Source organism: Lepidochelys olivacea (assembly GCF_965140295.1).
Source record: "Lepidochelys olivacea isolate rLepOli2 genome assembly, chromosome: 11".
Taxonomy (NCBI): domain Eukaryota; kingdom Metazoa; phylum Chordata; order Testudines; family Cheloniidae; genus Lepidochelys; species Lepidochelys olivacea.
This window is the reverse complement of record NC_140421.1, coordinates 41,104,526-41,125,209: the sequence shown is the minus strand read 5'-3', so window position 1 is coordinate 41,125,209 and position 20,684 is coordinate 41,104,526. Positions and strand designations below refer to the sequence as shown.

The following is a 20,684-nucleotide window of genomic DNA, read 5'->3' as shown; positions in this document are numbered from 1 at the left end:
TAGTCGCTAACTTTTAGCGTGTTGGTTACAGTTTACTTCCACAGCAAAACTCTGCAACATCTCTGGGTAGTACTTGCGTATTTTTGTGTGCCTACTGTACTATTATTTGTGGTAAGTAATAACAAAACTATTTTACATATATTTAATATGCATTTAAAAGTGTATAGACCCCCCCATCTCCACTTATATATTTTTTCATATATAAAATGAAACCCTTTTCAGTAACTCTTGCCATGTCAAAGAAACGCAAATGGAATGACGACTGTTTTCATTATGGGTTCACTTGTACGACAGAGAAGGAAAGAAATCAATGACCACAATGTGTACTATGCAGCTCATTATTTTCAAAAGCCAATCTCAAACCATCGATGCTGTCTGAACATTTCAACAAACAGCATGGTGGTGCAGCTGCTGGACATGACACTGACACCCTGAAGTCTATAAGGGCACGATTTGATTCTCGCGGAACCTTGAGGATGTTTGGGTTTGTGTCACTTGAGAAGCCCTTGTTACAACCATCCTATCAAGTTGCATATTTGTGTGCCAAGAAAAAGAAGCCTCATACAATAGGAAAATGAAGGAATGACCATCGCAAATGAAGTGACAAAGCATTTGCAACAGTTGAGTAACTCTTTCCAAGGATATTTTTCCACTGGAGATCTTGATGTGGCAAATAAATGGATACTGGATCCATTTCTTGATGTGGCAAATAAATGGATACTGGATCTTGATGTGGCAAATAAATGGATACTGGATTCCATCAACAATAGTGATTTGATGAAAGATCTCATTGAATTACGAGCCAATGGCTAAATCCGAATGGAGTTTGAGACAATGAAGCTTGGGAATTTCTGGTGTGCTCAACTAGCACCGTTTCCACAACTGATGAAGACAGTGCTGGAGATCCTTGTGCCATTTGCGACTACATACTTGTGTGAGATAGGATTTTCATCACTCTTACACATCAAAACAAAGGCCAGAAACCGCCTAAATGCGAGTGAGGACATGCGTGTGGCTATTTCAAAAAAAGTTCCTTGTTTCTCGAACATCATTGAACAAAAGCAACAGCAGACGAGTCACTGAGCCAGTAAACTTAAAAAAGGTGTGTAATTTTTCATATATTCTTAATTTTACTGCGAAATTAAAATAAATATATAATTCTCTCTTTCATTCTATAGTTATGATATATCTAGGTTTAACGAACTGACCTACTTCAACAATTTTTGATAAGGGGTGCAAGAACATATTTTGAGAACCAAAGGGATGCAGGCTGCAGTAAAGGTTAAGAACCACTGTACTAGATGATACTTACTATGGTAGAGACCTGACACCATTGTCAGCAATAAGGTCTATAAAATGTCCAGAAACAAAGGGTGATAACTCAAGGTAAGACCAGAACTCTTTATCGCCTATCTTCTAGATCTATGCACCTTTCCCTAAGCTAAAGGGTATGTGAATGGGCCACATTGTCTCCAACATTTTTGACACAATGCCTGTCTTGGTATGTGGTGGAACAGATAGCTGGATTCAGCTCAAATGTAGAATGTTCCTCGAAACTGGAGAGCGACTCAGAGCTCTAAAATGACCAATTCCTTTTCAGACCATACCTTAAAAAAACAACCAACCAACTACAAGTTAGAGGTACTGTTTAATGGACCTGTCAAGGGATCCAATCCATGAAAAACATGCAGTCAAACTTTATTTAGGCATAAAAACTTGCTCTTGGATGAAAACACAACAAAATATTAGTCAACGAGAATTTTCTTGAATCAATTCACATCTTTCATAGGTGACGTTAAATGGCACTGTTGTTAGCCTTAGCTGAGATCATGGCTCTAAAACATGGGGGTGGGAAAGGAGGGTGAGAAATCCTTCACTCCCACCCTACTGGTGGTCCTTTAAAATGAGGGTTGAAGCACATTGGCAATACAAACATGGGGCAGCTTACTTATGTGGCTAAATAAGACTTTTAACCTCGACTAAAAAATGTACTATAGGGAGCAATCCTGCACTGGTAGGGGGATAGACTTCGATCATCAAATAAAACTTTTCCAACTCTAATATTTTTGATTCCAGGACTTCAGTCTCCTGGACTGCCAACTGGTCTTTCATGAGAACCAAACTAATGTCTTTTTTTTTTAAATTATTAATCTTTTACTTACAAGAATACTTAAAACTTTTACTTACAAGAATACTGAACTCTTCTTTTCTCATGTGCAGAGTAACAATACTTTTAGTTCACACCCCTGGTATTTTTAAATTAATTTTGAGAACACTTCATTCTGTAGGATGGAATAGTCACTTTCATGTAAAATGAGTTCCTTGTCATACTTAGCAAGTTTATCACAAGAGAGATTACTAGATTTTCACTAACCCAAAGGCAGTATGCAGATGAACCAAGACGGCTCTAAAGTGACAGTTACTTTATCAATGTAACAGTCCATCAAAAGCCTCAGCACATAAAACCCTGATTCTGAAATTCACTGCATACAGGCATACCACAGGGAACCCAGTTTGTGACTGAAATGGGGTGTCAAGCAAGTGCAGTTGTGCACCTATGAACAGTGAATTCCTGAATAAATGCCTAAACCGTAACGGCTCCCCATTAAATAGATCTATTCTTCCACAATATGCACCTTCCAAGACAGTGAAAACATCAGCATTAAGATTTAAGAGACCCAATGTATCTGTAATTTACATAAGAAACTAAGACCCCAATCCTGTGAAACTTATGCATGTGCTTAACTTTATGCACTGTGAATAGTCCCATTGACATCAACCTTTAATATCAAACTGACATGCTATTTGTTCCATAGGGCTTCTTTCATCAATCTTCAAGTTGGATGGTGCAAGGGAATGAGGCAGGGCTACACAGTGAGTGAGACAAAAGTTCTATAAATCAGTGTAATAATTGGGGCCAAATTTTGCCATTACTGTGTCATAATTTTGGAGGACAACATGCACTGGGTGAGTGTATCCGTTAATTGAACAGTGAGGATTCAAAAATCGAACAGCTGCCTCATATCCTGTGCAGTCTAACTTGGGCGTGGAATGGTCAGAATTGCTGTAGAGAAACAATATTGTGATCATGTAATCAAAGACTGACATGACACCTGCAGCAGGATACAGAGTTAAGGTTATTTGTAGTACCTTAACTATGATATCAGGATAAATCAATTATTTTTTTAAAAAAATAAAAATAATCTTTTAATTTAAATTAGATTTATTTTTTAAGTTAAACTATTTAAAATTAGTAGATATTTGCTGCTGAAGTTTTAAAGAGTCAGTCACTGACCTAATGGAAGCCATGGGCTAAGCATCTGGAACCAGAGTTTGTTGAGGTGATAAACCAGTTTTTGACAGCATTAGCCAATTCTGCAGGGCAGTGAGAATATTTTCTTCATTTCAATTTGTTCAACTAGTTGAGTTCAATGACTAGCTAAATTCAGAGTTAACAAATTTGAGTTGATAAAGAAGGAAAGCTTGTTTTCCTCTTCAAATCTATGTATAAAAACTAGTTATAAGAAAATGATATCTACTAGTTCTAAAATCTTGAAAGACATAGTCACCAGAAAATTGATTCAATTCACTAACTACAGATAAACTTCCTTCATTAAATAAATCAGTTAGTTTTAAATACAAAACGTGTTTTAATAAACTTTTTTTCTTATGTATCCAGCATATTTAAGGTAGTTTTATTTAAGTAAGAATAAACATTTTAAAATGCTGGTTTTGTGCATTTTTAATTGTATTTGAATTGCCACCCAAATTGCGCTGGACATAAATCACAAGTAAAAAATTAAACAAATCTAATAACTTACATTTATTTAGGTACTACATATTTTATGTAAAGCTGTACAAATGCTTAAATATGTGTATAGATACAGTATATCTACTGCTTGGCAAAAAGAAGCATCAAATTTAGTGTAAAAGCTTTGTTTAGTTGCAAATCAACATGTTTTAATGGCTACTAAAATGTGAATCAGCATCTCTTTAGGACAATAACTAAAAAGTACAAGTAAAAACCAAAATTAAAACTGATTATTTAAATCAAGGCTTACTGCTTGCTGATTTAAACAATGATTAAAATCAGTGATTTAAATTGCTTTGACTTAAATCAATTCACGCTGTATGACATCACATGACTTTGTGATCTTTACATTCTTTTAATGTAGATTTGATATGGAATATTCAAGTTTTCTGTCTGTCTGAATGGTCCAGCTTTAAAAAAGAAAACAAAGAAAATCCAGACTGAAAAAGCAACCTTACTGTAATGCATAGAGAATGTCTGATCATGTACTATTGCCAGACTCCTACCTCTGAGCACAAAATCATATCTACTACAATTTTTAGCCTCAGCCACTGGTTTTCTAGCTTTTAAGCATCTCAAAAAGTTGATATATTTTGAACATTTTTTCTGGTTATCCATGACCTTATGTCTAAGCACTGATGTCCATAAATTACTGCTTTGCTGTGAGAAATATTTGCCTTGAAAGCAAATTCCCATTGTAAGGGAGACACAGTAGTTTGGGACCTATATTTGTTTTAAAAAGTAACTGAACAATACTACAATCCCTGTTCATATATCGCGTATATAGAATGATTACAGTTTTTACTATGTAATGCTTTATATCATTTATCTTTTTAATTTAATAATTTTATTTTTTTATGATTTAGAATATCCTTTTTATATATAAAGGATACACTTTTGTCTTTACATAACATATTGTAAAATGAATAATTATGTAAAAAATGTTGAATGGATAAAGGGACCTTTAACATTGAACAGCTGAGGGGTATCTTCTTTAATTGAAATAATAGAGCCCTGTGTTTTTGAAGCTTGATGAACACGTGTGTTACCTGGGGAACTCAGTCTATGTGTACATATAATTTATCAAAGAGATGAACCTACAGAAACTGGATCCATTGCATTGTGACTCCATACCCAGACTTGATAAGGTTTCTAATGTCTGCCTCTAAGATTGTTTTGTGTGTGGCCAAAGGCGACGAGTTATATGGGTCCTTGGTGCCCATGCTCTATCAATATTCATGGAGGTGGGCCCAGCTCCACCAATGTTTGGGCCCAAGGCCCCGTGCTTTGGGGGGTCCCGCGCCATGGGTTGGCAACATGGGGCACTCTCACCTCAGAGGCAGCTTCCCCGCATCCCCACAAGCAGCTCCCCCACACCCCGAGAGTTGCTGCGTGCTGCAGAGAGTTCCCAGCACTGACCCAGCTCCCAGCTCATTGGCTGGGAACCCCAGCTAATGGGAGCTGCAGGAGCCAGCGCCAGAGCTGCCCGGCCATGCCTCCACAGCAGGGAGGAGGAGGGACCCGCAGGCAGAGAGAGCAGCTGGAGTCTGTCACTGTCAGACAGACACAGCCAGCGTGTTGTGGTGACAGACAGATGGAGCCAAAAGTGGGAGAAAGAAGCAAAAAGACCCCCCCCAACGGCCCCTGTGCCCTGTCACCCCTCTCCAGAAAGACTCCCCCCTTTGTACCTCGAGAGACAACTCCCGTCCCCACTGCCTCCCCTGCTCCAGAGCTCCCAACAATCTCCCCCTTTGCCTCCCACACAGCCCACTGGCCGGGAGGCTCCCAGTCTATTGGCCATCCCGGCCAATGGGAGCTGCACCTGAGGCAGGGTGCCTGCTTGCAGATACAGACCTGCCTGGCTGTGTCTCCACAGCATGGGGAGGGGGAGCCACAGGTGAGCAAGCCCCAGTCATCATCATCACAGGCCCAGCAATTCTCTGGGTATTTAAGTTCACTGAGGCAAGTAATTCAATCTACTCTTCCTTTCCAGACAGTTTGTGGCTTTTCCTGTAACAAAACTTACAATTTCTTTGCAAAGAAGTCTATTTATAGTTTTTTCACTTGAGAAGTATATTTTCTGGTTGTTCATAAGCTCATTTATTTTGTTAACTTGGTTTCATAGGCAATTTTAAAAGTCACTTGAATTGTACCTGGTTTTTTCCATTGGTCCAAAAACACATGGAAGATGAGCAGATTTTTATTTCTGTGGGCCAAACCACCTTGTGTAGAAATATAAATATCCAAGCTAGAAAAGCTCTGAAAGGGTAAGGGTCCCTTCAGGAAATTTTTCTCAAGTCATTCATTCTTCTGGGCATACCATTCTATTGTTCCCTCCTATAGTGATAGTGATCAGTGTGTCCACCCACAGGGGAGATGCAGAAGACAGGGTCAACCCTGCAGTGACTCTGCCTCTACCCTTGTTCTCTGTCTGCTCCCTCTACCAGCCCCTTTGCTCTCCCTAGGATTACTCCTATCATTACTCCCTCTGGGTCTTCTTTCTCTGGAGCTTCTCATGAAATAAAATCTGTCATTACAGGTTCTTATCTCTGTAATGTATTTAATTTTGATATATTTATTAAGTGTTAATTAATGCACTATGGGAGTCCCCTTCAACCTTCTGTATAAATCAATCCTCTTCTTTCTACATGTTTTGCCCATAGGTTTTTCTGCAGCCTTCGGGCAGCCAGCAATAACCCCTGTGCCTTTGCATTAGGGTGAGGGAAGGGGACCATGGGTTCCCTATTTATGTGATTTGCAAGAAGTGTTATCATTACTCAAGGTACCAAATGTGTTTAAATGATATAACTGCCTTGTAAAATCCCAAAGCAAGCTCATTTTCATTTTTCATATAATCTCATATACAGTACACACATTTTTCATGAATTATATGAGTTGAATTTATTAGCTAGGTTACTGGGGGGTTTTTCAGTATGGCAAAATGTGTGCTATTTTATGGGTTGAATGATTGAATGACATAATGACAGACATTGGGGTGGTGGGGGTATTAAGTCCAATAATTCTGTCAAGTGTTCTTCGTACAACATGGTGGTGCCTACCCTGCCTGGGACTTCAGGGGGTCAAGGCAGCCTGGGGATTAGCGGGGGGGGGGGCCTGGTGCTGGCAGCAGCGAGTGACCTGGCCCTAGCCCACTCTGCTCCACCTTGCTGGCTCCCGGCGTTGCTCAGGGCCGGCAGGCTTCAGGGAAGATTGGAGCAGGGTGTTTGCCCCGGTCCATCCTATGGATAGGACAGCTCCACTTGGGTACCACCAAAAATTATACAAACCTGCTGCCCGTGTGCGTGACACTTCGCTCTCTAGTGGTAGATTGCAATTCTGGTTTAAAAAACTCTGCTGGATATTTTGCTTTGTTGCCAGCTGTCGCCATTTATTCACTAGCGCTACAACTTTGGCCACAGCTGTAACCAGCCTCCTGATGAGGCCTCCAGCGGCAGCGCTCTATTGAATTTCAGTCCTTGCCTGGCCAGAAAACCCCCTCTGATTGGCTGCCTGCCCCACCATCCCGCTTCCTGGGAGGGAAGAGCAGCCAATCAGGCCCCCTGGGGGGAGCCAGACTTGGGGAGGCGGTGAAGAGGGTTGCGGAGCCCAGAAGCTCGGCAACTTACTCGGCGGCCCCCTCCTCTGAGCAATGAGTTCAGTCCGCTCTCTCCATCTCTGCGGGACCAAGAAGGGGAAGAGGGTGCAGAGCCCACCCCGCTGCCTCCCCCCCCCCCGGGGAGAAGAGGTGCCCGTTGCCTGGGGGCTGAAGAACCAAAGGCGCTGCCAGTGGAGCCCAGGTAAGCCGGGGCCAGAGGCGGAATTCAATGGCAGCCCCCCACCCACTGGTGGGGGTGTTCACGCTGCAGCCCGGTCTCTGGGCTAGAGCCAGGGGCTCCTCTGCCCATGTGGCGTTGGTGGTGCGGTACCGCCTCCTGCCCCGGGGAGGCGGGCAGGTCAGCGCAGCCTGCCAGGGTCCTGCCGCCCCGGGCACTCACCGAAGTCCAGAAACTGCTTCATGGAGAGGGGCGACGGGGAGAAGCGGGCGTAGAAATCCACCTGCTGCAAGAGGCCGGCCAGGGAGGCGCCTCTCAGCAGGGCCCGCAGCAGCCTCATGGCGGCCTCGAGACGCGGCTCCTCTCCTTTCAGCCCGGCCCGGCCGCCATTCCCGCCTGTGCAACTGCCCGGAGCCTCGACACCTGCCCGAGCCGCGGCCTCCTACGCTGCGCGTCCCCGGCGGAACTGGGGGGCGGCGCTGCGCGGAACTGGGGGGCGGGAACGGGGCGCCGGGCACCGCCTCTCTCTCCGCTCGGCGCCGCGCCCCGCCGGTGGGGGCGGGAATGGTGCAGGGGGTTGATTAGCGGAGCCTCCCGACCTCGACGCCACCTCAGAGAGGGGCCGGGGCCGCCCCCGCCCGCTACGACGGGCAGGAACCCTGGCCGCGGCCCGGGCCTGGCCACACAGCGAGCCCTAGCGGCGAAGGCCAGCCCCGCACCTTGTCAGGGACCCCCCACTGAACTCAGCTCCAGCCCGGCTGGCCCGTGTGACCCTGCTGCGGGCTCCTGTTGGTGCCGGAGAACTTGTCCCTGTCACTCCCCCCCACAGCCGCCCGTTCGTTGGGCGCTGAGAGGCACTGAGTTTGTTACGGTGAGTTGGGTTGATAAATTTGTCTATAGGCAAGGAAGTCCTGGGGTGGAGACTGAGCTCCCCGTGTCTCCCCCGGGTTAGCGATGAGGCACGCTGGCAGAGAAGTGCGTGTGGCAAGTTTTCCCTACCGCTTCCCTGTGATACCAGGAGTTAATTTGCCAGGGCTGCCCAGAGACCTCTTTCTCCAGCCCTAAATCTGTAAAACAAAATTTACACCAACGCAAATTAGTTCATTAACTAACTTGCATAAAATGGTTTTGTGACCCTGACTTAATGCCCCTGTTTTTCCTCCTCAAAATTGGTGACCCTACATAGTGGGTGATACCCAGCCCCCCACACAGAATGGCATGGGTGGGTGTAAAGACAGACACTTACTTGTACCACTTTATTAACTGTCTGCTGCTTTCCCTATAACAGAGTTGGCTTGTGGCCCTTTTGTGTATTTATGATGTATAATGAAGGCTGCAAAGTTTATAATAAAGTTTATTTATTTATTTATTTAAGGGTTTTTTCTGCTTTCTCTTGTTCCCTGGTTTTATTGAAGGTCAAGTGTGAGAGAGAGAGATGGATGTTTAATAGGTTAAGAGTTCACAGTAATTGAAGGGAGTGAGGGTTGAACCTTTTACAAACACTTCCTTTATTCAAAATATTAATTAATCAAGGAAGCTAAATAAGACTTTAGCAAAAACACACACAATCCAGGGGTTGAAATACTGGCTCTATTTAAATCAATAACAAAATTCCTATTGACTTCAATGGAGCCAGGATTCTACAGAAGTATTAACAGTGACTACAAATCTTCCTTTCTTAATAGCACAACTTTCGTTTGTTTGTTGTGATGTCATAATTTACACTCACTCTGGTTAGCAGGGTGTCTTTGTGTCCCTAATATAATAGGGAATTACATGTTTAGTAGCTTTTTTTCCCCCTATAGATTCAAAGGCTAGAAGGGATCACTATGATCATCTAGTTTCAGAGTAGCAGCCGTGTTAGTCTGTATTCGCAAAAAGAAAAGGAGGACTTGTGGCACCTTAGAGACTAACCAATTTATTAGAGCATAAGCTTTCGTGAGCTACAGCTCACTTCCTCAGATGCATATCGTGGAAACTGCAGCAGGCTTTATATATACACAGAGAATATGAAACAATACCTATTCCCACCCCACTGTCCTGCTGGTAATAGCTTATCTAAAGTGATTTCCAGCACAAATCCAGGTTTTCTCACCCTCCACCCCCCCACACAAATTCACTCTCCTGCTGGTGATAGCCCATCCAAAGTGACAACTCTTTACACAATGTGCATGACAATCAAGCTGGGCTATTTCCTGCATAAATCCAGGTTCTCACATCCCCCCCACCCCCATACACACACAAACTCACTCTCCTGCTGGTAATAGCTCATCCAAACTGACCACTCTTCAAGTTAAAATCCAAGTTAAACCAGAACATCTGGGGGGGGGGGGGTAGGAAAAAACAAGAGGAAACAGGCTACAACTTCCATATAACACAGGCCATAGCACTTCCCTGAGATAATTCCTGTTTGGCTGCTTTTCTAAAAGATATCCCCTATTTCAGGGGTGGGCAAACTTTTTGGCCCGAGGGCCACATCTGGGAATAGAAATTGTATGATGGTCCATAAATGCTCACCAAATTGGGGTTGGTGTGCAGGAGGGGGTGCAGGCTCTGGGGTGGGGCTGAGGATGAGGAGTTTGGGCAGGATGGATTTGATTTAAATCACTAGTCAAGAAGACTTGATTTAATAATGGATTTCTACATAAAAGTGTATTCTTGTTGGTTGTCATAACCTTAATACATATTCTTCACAACTCAGAGATAGATATGGGTTTCATTTTTAGAAGGTACACACTATACATTTTTAAGTGATTTACTTTGAAAACTTTTCAGATTAGTTTTACAGCTGTATCAGAAAATGAATGAATGTTCGGTTATTTCATTTACCAAAAGTAATTGAAGAAGATAGTTCACCTTCATACGTATCTCCAATTCAACAGGTTAATCATTAATATTTGGAGGACTTTCTTGCCATGCTGTATTAGGAGGAGAACAACGCCAGATACACATTTAAATTGTTTTATTTAACTAAAACAACAATATTCTGGATTTTTTTCTTCAACAGCAAACGTATAATATAACAAAACAAGCATATGAATTTTTGAATTTAGTTAAACATTCAAGTTTTTTAAAATCAGGTTTGTTTTTGTTAAAATTGTTTAACTAAAATAGTTAAATGAAATATGTGAAAAAAACAAAAATTAAATAGACTATATCAGCCAGGTCAACACAAGAAACTTAAAATATTGTCTTCTGCAGCTAACTCGGTCATCTTCATGTTCATTTTCCTGTTTTTCTTTTCTATATTATGAACAATCTTTCCTGCTTTTTCAGGTCCCAAATGATTTCTCAATTTGCAATGAATTAGTCCAAAGGAAGAAAATATTCTTTCTATGCTGGCAGAAGAAGCTACTGCTGTTAAAGTGAGATTATCACTTCAACAGTCTCTGAATCCTAGTGCTTAAGTGATTCCACCAGTTCACTGGTGTGACTTTCTTTAAAACATCATCAGCAAACGTATATTTCTTGAATGGTTCACCCTTAGCTATGTCCATGTCATAGCCAACTCCTCTGCAGCAGTTAAGGTTTGATCCTGGTACTGAGTACTGAGAATATTTTGCAAGAAAATGAGCTGGAGATAGTGCTTGTCCCATTTGTTTGTTTAATGCTCATAATTTAACTCTGTCATTGCATATTTCTCTTTTTAAGATTTCACTCAGTTCCTTCCAAATTTCAACAGTGTCAGCAATAAAACAGCTATTTTCCTGCATTTCATTCAAGGCCACAGAAATAGGCTTCAGGATTCTCAGCATGCATTCAACGTTTCTCTGAAGCCCAATGTTGAGAACTTTGGCTGTGACAGTGCCATCTATTTTTTCACAATTTTGTTCACAAACTCTCATCAGATTAGGCCAGTTCTTGATATAGTGCTCAAAACAGTCCAATACTGAGTTCCATCGCATGTCTTGTGGGAGAGTTAGCTTGGTTCCTCCCACATTTTTCCGAGAAGCTGCTGCAAAGTGGTGGTTATGGAAGTATTTTGCAATTTCAACAACATTAGCCTTTATTTCTGGAACACTAAAGTGTTTGGCTAGGAGATGCATCAAATGAACACTGTAACTGTATGTTATTAGCATGGGACTCTCTTCTGAATTTCTCCTCATCTTGGATACATTTGCAGCATTGTCTGTGACCAAGCTGTGTACTTTTTTTTTTTCATAGCTTTTTGCATTTTTTTTCACAGCTTTTACTCCTACTTCTTGTAAGTAATCTGCTGTGTGTGCATTTCTTGATGTATCAATTGTTTCTGTAAGGAAGACACTCCCTTCTGTTGTCACACAAGCACGAACAACAGGATCATTGTGGACATTGCTCCACCCATCAAGACTCAGGTTAACAATTTCACCCTCTAAACCTTTTGCACACTGCTCAATTTCTCTTTAATACACTTTATCCAGCAATTTGCCTGCAACATCTGCTCTGTTGGGTGAACTATATCCTGATCTTAATGACTGAACCATGTTAATGAAGTGTGGATTCTCCATCACATTGAAAGGAGAGTTTGTTGCATAAACAAACTGGGCAATTTTTTCATCAATTACCTCTTTTTGTAATCTGCTGGTTCTTATCACAAACTTATCTACGGTTGATTCTGGATAAAGTTGTTTTTTTTTTCTTTTTACTACAGGTGATGTACTGTGGCTATGTGACATACATGATGCAACTGAAACACTATCATTAGCAGATAACTCTGAAACTATTGAAAATGATGGGGATCTTGAAAGTGGAGTCTTCAGAATCCTATATGTTGAGAATGGATTCTCCTAGACAAAATAAGTCAATGCAGTTATTTGGTGATAACTATACTGCTCATTTAGTATTACTCATTGCATTCACTGGCACTCAGTACTACTTTAAAGGTGAAATTGTAAAAGGAAGATCTGCCTATTTCAGCTATTTATTTTTTATCACAACTGCATCTAAAATGATGATTGTTACTCTATGGTACTATGTGTTTTGCTCAAACATGAGAATTCAAGAATAGTCCAGAAGGAAGACAGGCAGTCCTTAAGAAACAAGTATGAAATAAAAAAGTTTACCAACCTGAAGATCCTGCATGTTCAGACATGTTCCTTTCATCATCTTCAACGCAGCTTCCTCCTGAGAAGGAACACTTCTCATGATGTTTCATTTGGGCAACCAGGCCTTGCATTTTTGTTTCACTGTTTGCATTTTGCACGTATGCCTGTCTTACCCACAGGTAGAGGAACTTCATTAAAATATTCCCAAACTGGGTCTCTTATGGCCTGCTGCCATTATAGGTTTTCCCTTCTAGTGAGAGAATGGTATGGTAGATCTCAAATCAATGAAGGCTACACTCAGAAAAACCTCAAGACTTCTGGAATATGCTGCTCAAACAGTTTCACTTTTGTTTCTGCTGCCTATCTCTCCCTTCTCACATTTATCTCCAGACTTCTTCTCCTTGTCCAGATCTATTCTGCCCCCAACTATCTTCTATTCATTGAACTTTTTGAAACTTTGCACTTTTAGAGAGAGGTAAGGGATTGACTCTGTCTACACAAATTTGCAGAGGGACAGTAGGGTTGAGGTCTGTTATTTCTCACCTCTATCTATTTATTTAAGAACATTTTTGCTGTTAACAAGCATGTTATCTCTGGAAACCCAAATCCACAGTTTGAAACCTGCAAAACTAAGCATCTCTGATGGTCTCTTCTAGACTGAGCACTGAGTCCCATTGGGTAGATAGAAAATTTACCTAAATAATCTATACAGAAGCCCCTGGGAACCCCATACGATTGGGTCCCTAATCCATGAACTATTGGAACTCATTTACAAAACTTTTCTTAAAGATTACATGAATATATTGTCTTATACTATAGAATTAGAATTTATAATCCCTATTCCATGATGAGATATCTTTAAGCTATAATGTGTCTTTATCTTTAGATAGGATTTTTTTTATAAAATGCTTTTTGAAGAAAAAACCTATTTAAATAAAAAATTCAAATTTTTTTTAAATCATTGATTTTTATCCGCCCTGGGTGTTGGAGGGTGCTCCGGGTTGGGACCCAGAGGTTTGGAGGGCGGGAGGGGGATCAGGGCGGGGGATGAGGGGTTTGGGATGTGGGCTCTGGGGTGGGGATGAGGGGTTTGAAGCGCAGGAGGGTGTTGGGGCTGGGATCAACGGGGTCAGAGGGCAGGAGGGGAATCAGGGCTGGGGCATGGGGTTGAGGTGCTGGGAGAGGCTCAGGGGTGCAGGCTTCAGACAGTGCTTACCTCAGGCAGCTCCTAAGAGCAGCTATATAGCCCTCCTACGACACCTACGTGGAGGTGCAGCCAGGCAGCTCTGCATGCTGCCCCACCTAGGGGCGCTGCCCCTGTGGCTCCCATTGGCTGGGAACTGCAGCCAATGGGAGCTGCGGGGTCAGTGTGCAGAGCAGAGCAGAGCCCCCTGGCTGCCCCTATGCACAGGAGCTGGAGGAGGGCCATGCCACTACTTCCAGGAGCCATGTGGAGCAGCCCCGATCCTGTTCCCCAGCTGGAGTGCCGGAGAGGGGCAAGCCCCAGACCCAGCTCCCCAGCAGGAGCTCAGGGGTCGGATTAAAACAGCTGGCAGGCCAGATTTGGCCTGTGGGTCGTAGTTTGACCACCCCTGTTCTATTTCAATCTTGATTTTAAAATTGCCAGTAATGGAAAACCACCACAACCTTTGGCAAATTGTTCCAGTGGCTAGTTACCCTCTCTGTTAAAAATGTGCATCTTATTTCCAGTCTGAATTTTTCTAGCTTCCAGCCATTGTATCTGGTTATATCTTTTGCTAAATTGAAGAGCCCATTATCAAATATTTGTTCCCCATGTAGGTACCTATGAACTGTTGTCAAGTCACCCCTTTAACTTTCTCTTAGCTAAGCTAAATAGCTTGAGTTTCTTGAGTCTCATTATAAGGCATATTTAATCATTTGTGTGGCTTTTCTCTGAATTTTCTCCATTTTATTAACATCCTTGAATTGTGGACAACAGAACTGAACACGGTATTTTGGCAGAGGTCACACTGGTACCAAATTGAAGTAAAATAACCTTTCTGCTCCTACTTGAGATTTCCCTTTCTGTGCATGCAAGGCTCACATTAGCTCTTTTGGCCAGTCACTCTCTCTGCAGAGCTTGCCTTCTTTCATTCCACCCACACAAGCTCCCTGTGTGCTACCCTCCAATCCCCGTGTATTTCATGGACTCGCTGAAACTCCCCCCAATCTCTCCCTTGCCATATGTTCTGTGTCTTTCCTTTCCCCTCTTCCCTTCCCCCCCCCCAAAAAAAAAGATAGAAAACAAGATAATGTGGCAAGAGTCCCCAAGGTAACAATTAATTATGTGACCCAGAAATTCTTCAGTTAAGATAACCAATCATTTTTTGCTAACTCGATTGGTTAAGAAAGTACCTGGAGGGAAATAGTATTGCCACGATTAAATACAGAACAAGGAAAAACAGGAATAACAATGAAGGTAATCGGTCATCTTAAGTGACAATCTTAAAACAAATATTTTTCTGACACCTTCACCCAGAAATGGATAAGTACACAGGATATTACCTCAGTGTACAGTATTGGTGAGAACACTACTGCATTATTATGTCCCATCCACACTTCAAAAAGGCTGTTGTAACATTGGAGAGTATTCAGAGAAGAGCCTAGAGAATAATTTGAGGACTGAATAAATAGCCTTATAAAGTGTTTTGGCTTGTGTTGTGCAAGATGTCAGACGACACTATCATTATGTTCCTTCTGGCCTTAAAATTCTATGTAATACCAAATAAGAAACTTCCCCTGTACTTTAAGATATTAGTCTTTAATTTGGCACAGAAATAATGTAGTATTAATTTATTAAACAATATAGCATCATTATTCTAGACTTTAAGACCAGAAGGGACCATCATGATCATCTAGTCCCGTGGATACATGTACCCCTGCAAGTACACAGAGGTCTTCCAAGGGGTACATCAACTCATCTAAATATTTAAGCTAGTTTTACAACACACACATTAACAAAGCACGTCTGAGAGCATCGGGTTAATCAGCTCTCCCAAGCTGACCCCTTACATGTCCCTGGTCTTAGTAGGCTGGGTCAAACAGCACCTCCAAGCTGTTACCCTCATATGCCTTGGGCACCACACTGGAATAGAGCAAGCCTGAGCAGGCTCAGTCGAGCAGCACTTTCAGTCTGCTACCTTTATATACCCCTGGACTCGGCAGACTGGGTGGAGCAGCATTTCCAAGCTGCCACCCTTATATGTCCCATGTCCCTATCCCCACTTTCACATTACAGTTCTGGTTATAACCCACTTGATGAGCAAACCCCACAGGATTTTTGGGCGCTGCAGGGATCTTAAGCTTAGGTACAAGGAGCGTTGTTGCAGAGCGAATGGGGAAGCCAAAAAAATACCCCCAGATGGGAGAAGCAACCAGCTTAACCATGAAAGATATTTATTGCCTCGTAATAACCATACAAGGGGAGCCAAACAAAACAGTTATAATATTAAATCTAACTTAAATTTGATTATAAAAGTCAGGTTTGGAAAACTATAACTGATCACACCAGTCAGGGTCAGAAGGCTATACCTAGAGACAGATGCGTTCTCACCACTCCATATAACTTGAATCGATCGGGGGTCCCAGGTGATGGTGGTAGCTGCTGTTCCAGAGTGCTGGAGACAGGCAGAGCCCTCACCACGATCAGTTAGGAGAAGATGACTGTCCCAATAGAAGTGATGCAGATTTTGGATCCAGGCATCAGAACACTCACTTGAGCATGGATAGGGGTTTTTGTAGGGAAAGAACAATGGTTCAAGGGAGATCACTAGATTTGTTTATAGGTAAACTTGTGGCTCAAGGGAGTATACCAAAGTTGTTTTGTTCAGGCTAGACAATCGGAACTGATCATTCCTAGCTATGGGCGGTGTTCCTTGGAAGGAGCTCACAATGCAATTAGGGATCTTCACTATTTTGGAGACCAGTAAAGGATTTATTACTAGAATTGGGTGCGTGCAGGCGTGGGTTCATTAACATCTGGAGCAGAGATCCCCCATCATGCAGTGTTTCCCTGTTTTTCTGGTCCTAGAGTTCCATGTGGTTCTTGCCTTGGAATCTCTGTTCTCCATTCTGTATGCTAATAGAGATGCCTCCCTGTCCCATCTTTGATGCAAATGAAGCTAGGGGAGTTTCCTTAATCCTGTCACCCTTGTCCCAGGAGTTTAGGTGTGTCTCCCACTGCCTTTTCATTGCTTTTTTTAAGTGTTTCTTCTGATTGGTTTTGGCTCAAGGGGGGGGGGGGGATTTTGTGAGTCAGACACTCTGGGTACTGCGCCCTAGTTCCCCAAGAACACAGAGCTGACAGGTAATACTGCTGGCTTTGCATCAGTGTTGCTCCTAGGCCTCTCTGAGGCATCACTTTGTAACTCTAGCTGCTCCACAGATCTGTAGTATTTTAGGTCTGATGCTTTGCTTATGGTTTGTCGTTTTCAAATGCCTGTTCTTGGGTCTGACCATTCCCATGCTGGATCACTGTGTTAACTGGCTCAAGGGTTCACCACTTCTGTTAGGGGGCACAGAATCCGGAAAGATTGTTGGCCATCCCTATTACTTGCTAGACTCTTTTCACATTCTTTAATCTGGACATTTCCGTAATGGCTCTCAGGATCTGGCTAGAGTCTCTCAGAAGTCAACCTCAGTTCGCTTCAGCCTAATATTCTACTCCTGGCACCTGGTTAGGAGTTGTCACAGCATGGTGTCATTGTCCTAGATTGTCTCTTCCTTGACGTCGTCTTCTCCTACAATAAGAATGTCATCAGCTACAATGTTGATGCCTGGGGTGTCCCTCTAGTGCCTGGCTCAGTTTGCACTGAAACACCTCTAGGGCCCAGCCAATGCCCATTTGCACCCAGTGGTACCTGCTAAAAGTTGAGGCAGAGGTTATCCAGAGACTGGATGACTCATCTAGATCAATATGCCAAAATCCATTATTGATATCACAAAGAATGAATACTTTCCCTTGATAAATCATGTAGTGTGTCCTCAGTCGTTCATAGTGGCTAGTGACTTCTTTTCAATGCTCTGAGTGGTTTTTGGATCATTACAGATCTTCAGTTTACCTGCAGGTTTTCTCACTATTACTAGGATGCTGAAGTCTGTGTTAGTTAAAACAAGTGTAACAATGCCTGTTTTTTCAGGCTTGTCAGTCCCTTCTTCAGTGGTTCCACGAAGGCAAATGGAACTCCGTGTTTCAGTAGTCTCAGTGGCTGCACATGGGGAGTCTATATGCAACTGCCGCTTGCTCTATAGGTCACTAAAAGAAATTTGTCCTTGTAGTCTGTTAGAATGCTGGACACAGTCACTGTGACTGTTATCCCTACTCTCTCTCACTGAGAATACTGTCATGTATTGTGATCATATCCATGGCATGCACTGCCCTGCACCCTAGCAGTGAGTGGTACTCCTGTAAACTCCAAGGTTAACATCTTTTTTTTCATGGGATACTCATTGACAACCTGTGTTTGCCCACTAGCCTCAGAACACTTTTATTGTACATCACAATTACTTGATTCCATTTCTCCAGTCTAATATTGCTTCTTGCCAGTGTTGCTGGGGATTACATTGCAACTGGCTCCACAGTCTAGCTGGAATAAAATTGGTCATTGGTCTAATAGTGTAGTTGCAAATCTAGTGGTAGAATGGCTGGCAACCTTCTGCAGTGTATGTATATTGAGTCTTTAGATCGGATAAAGTCATACTGCAGATATCCCCGTTTCGTTGGAAATCTGAGTCCTCAATCACTGCATTTACTGCGACTTTCTAATTCCTGGGATAGCTGCAGCATTGGGACATAAAGTAGCTACTATTTCCTTTGCTTTTTGCAGCTTTCTTTAATAATATTAGCAATTCTAACTGCTTCTAACTTCGCATTTGATGGTTTTGGTATCATGTGATATGATGTGGGTAAATCACACAAACTCACTGCTAGTAAATGAAGTCTGTTGTTTGATCTATACAGTTTGGGATAGCAGAACTGCTGAAATGTTTCATTGCTTTTGTGATGGGTTCCCCTGGGGCGCCACCTGGAACTGGGGTATCACTGAGCCCCCCTGACCCACCAGCCGGGCTCCCTTTTACACTGTACTGCTGTGACAAGTTACAAAGCCGTCTCCAGCCTGCACCTTCACCAGCATACATACAGGTAGGGACAAAGCCAGCCGCAGTTACATGTGGGCTCTTTGACCAGGCCCTGCATGGGAAGGCTACTGTTAGGGCAACTATCAGCTCCTCAGGCACGCACCCCCTCTGGAGTGTAAACCCAAAATTCTACTGTCTTGCACTGCACAGGGAAATGTACAATGTAAGCTCATAAAATTTGCCCCCTATGTCAATGTGGAGAGGAATATGCAACAGCCTTTTGCCCCCAAGTTATGATTCCCACACACTAGTTTAGATAAAGCAAAAGCAAGTTTATTAACTACAAAAGATTTTTTTTAAGTGATAGCAAATAGATCAAAGCAGATTACCTAGCAAATTGACAAAAAACGCAAACTAAACTTAATATACTAAATAGATTTGGGTATGAGTAGCAGATTCGAACCCTAAGAGATGATACAAGCAGGCTGCAGATTCTTAAGGGGCAAGCTGCCCTTGCTTTCAGTTCATAGAATCATAGAATATCAGGGTTGGAAGGGACCCAGAAGGTCATCTAGTCCAACCCCCTGCTCAAAGCAGGACCAATTCCCAGTTAAATCATCCCAGCCAGGGCTTTGTCAAGCCTGACCTTAAAAACCTCTAAGGAAGGAGATTCTACCACCTCCCTAGGTAACACATTCCAGTGTTTCACCACCCTCTTAGTGAAAAAGTTTTTCCTAATATCCAATCTAAACCTCCCCCACTGCAACTTGAGACCATTACTCCTCGTTCTGTCATCTGCTACCATTGAGAACAGTCTAGAGCCATCCTCTTTGGAACCCCCTTTCAGGTAGTTGAAAGCAGCTATCAAATCCCCCCTCATTCTTCTCTTCTGCAGGCTAAACAATCCCAGCTCCCTCAGCCTCTCCTCATAACTCATGTGTTCCAGTCCCCTAATCATTTTTGTTGCCCTTCGCTGGACTCTCTCCAATTTATCCACATCCTTCTTGAAGTGTGGGGCCCAAAACTGGACACAGTACTCCAGATGAGGCCTCACCAATGTCGAATAGAGGGGAACGATCACGTCCCTCGATCTGCTCGCTATGCCCCTACTTATACATCCCAAAATGCCATTGGCCTTCTTGGCAACAAGGGCACACTGCTGACTCATATCCAGCTTCTCGTCCACTGTCACCCCTAGGTCCTTTTCTGCAGAACTGCTGCCTAGCCATTCGGTCCCTAGTCTGTAGCTGTGCATTGGGTTCTTCCGTCCTAAGTGCAGGACCCTGCACTTATCCTTATTGAACCTCATCAGATTCCTTTTGGCCCAATCTTCCAATTGGTCTAGGTCCTTCTGTATCCTATCCCTCCCCTCCAGCGTATCTACCACTCCTCCCAGTTTAGTATCATCCGCAAATTTGCTGAGAGTGCAATCCACACCATCCTCCAGATCATTTATGAAGATATTGAATAAAACCGGCCCCAGGACCGACCCCTGGGGCACTCCACTTGATACCGGCTGCCAACTAGACATGGAGCCATTGATCACTACCCGTTGAGCCCGACAATTTAGCCAGCTTTCTACCCACCTTATGGTGCATTCATCCAGCCCATACTTCCTTAACTTGCTGACAAGAATACTATGGGAGACCGTGTCAAAAGCTTTGCTAAAGTCAAGAAACAATACATCCACTGCTTTCCCTTCATCCACAGAACCAGTAATCTCATCATAAAAGGCGATTAGATTGGTCAGGCATGACCTTCCCTTGGTGAATCCATGCTGGCTGTTCCTGATCACTTTCGTCTCATGCAAGTGCTTCAGGATTGATTCTTTGAGGACCTGCTCCATGATTTTTCCAGGGACTGAGGTGAGGCTGACTGGCCTGTAGTTCCCAGGATCTTCCTTCTTCCCTTTTTTAAAGATTGGCACTACATTAGCCTTTTTCCAGTCATCCGGGACTTCCCCGGTTCGCCACGAGT

At 43.0% G+C, this 20,684-nt stretch overlaps 1 protein-coding gene and 1 long non-coding RNA gene across 4 annotated transcripts in view; one reads left to right on the top strand and one right to left on the bottom strand.

Annotated features, from left to right (window-relative positions):
* PDK1 (pyruvate dehydrogenase kinase 1) overlaps positions 1 to 8,078 on the bottom strand; it is a 29,529-nt gene extending 21,451 nt beyond the window's left edge. The window contains exon 1 of one of the 3 annotated variants that reach the window (XM_084643857.1): positions 7,807 to 8,078. In XM_084643857.1, the coding sequence (XP_084499983.1) occupies positions 7,807 to 7,924 (118 nt within the window). In that variant the 5' untranslated portion in view covers positions 7,925 to 8,078. The remainder of the gene's footprint in view (positions 1 to 7,806) is intronic. The other 2 variants (XM_084643856.1, XM_084643855.1) reach the window with 2 other exon arrangements.
* A 143-nt stretch (positions 8,079 to 8,221) lies between these two features.
* The window catches only part of LOC311528620, a 44,544-nt gene continuing 32,081 nt past the window's right edge, over positions 8,222 to 20,684 (top strand). Inside the window, exon 1 of the long non-coding RNA XR_014713647.1 lies at positions 8,222 to 8,455. This is a non-coding gene — a long non-coding RNA (uncharacterized lncRNA). The remainder of the gene's footprint in view (positions 8,456 to 20,684) is intronic.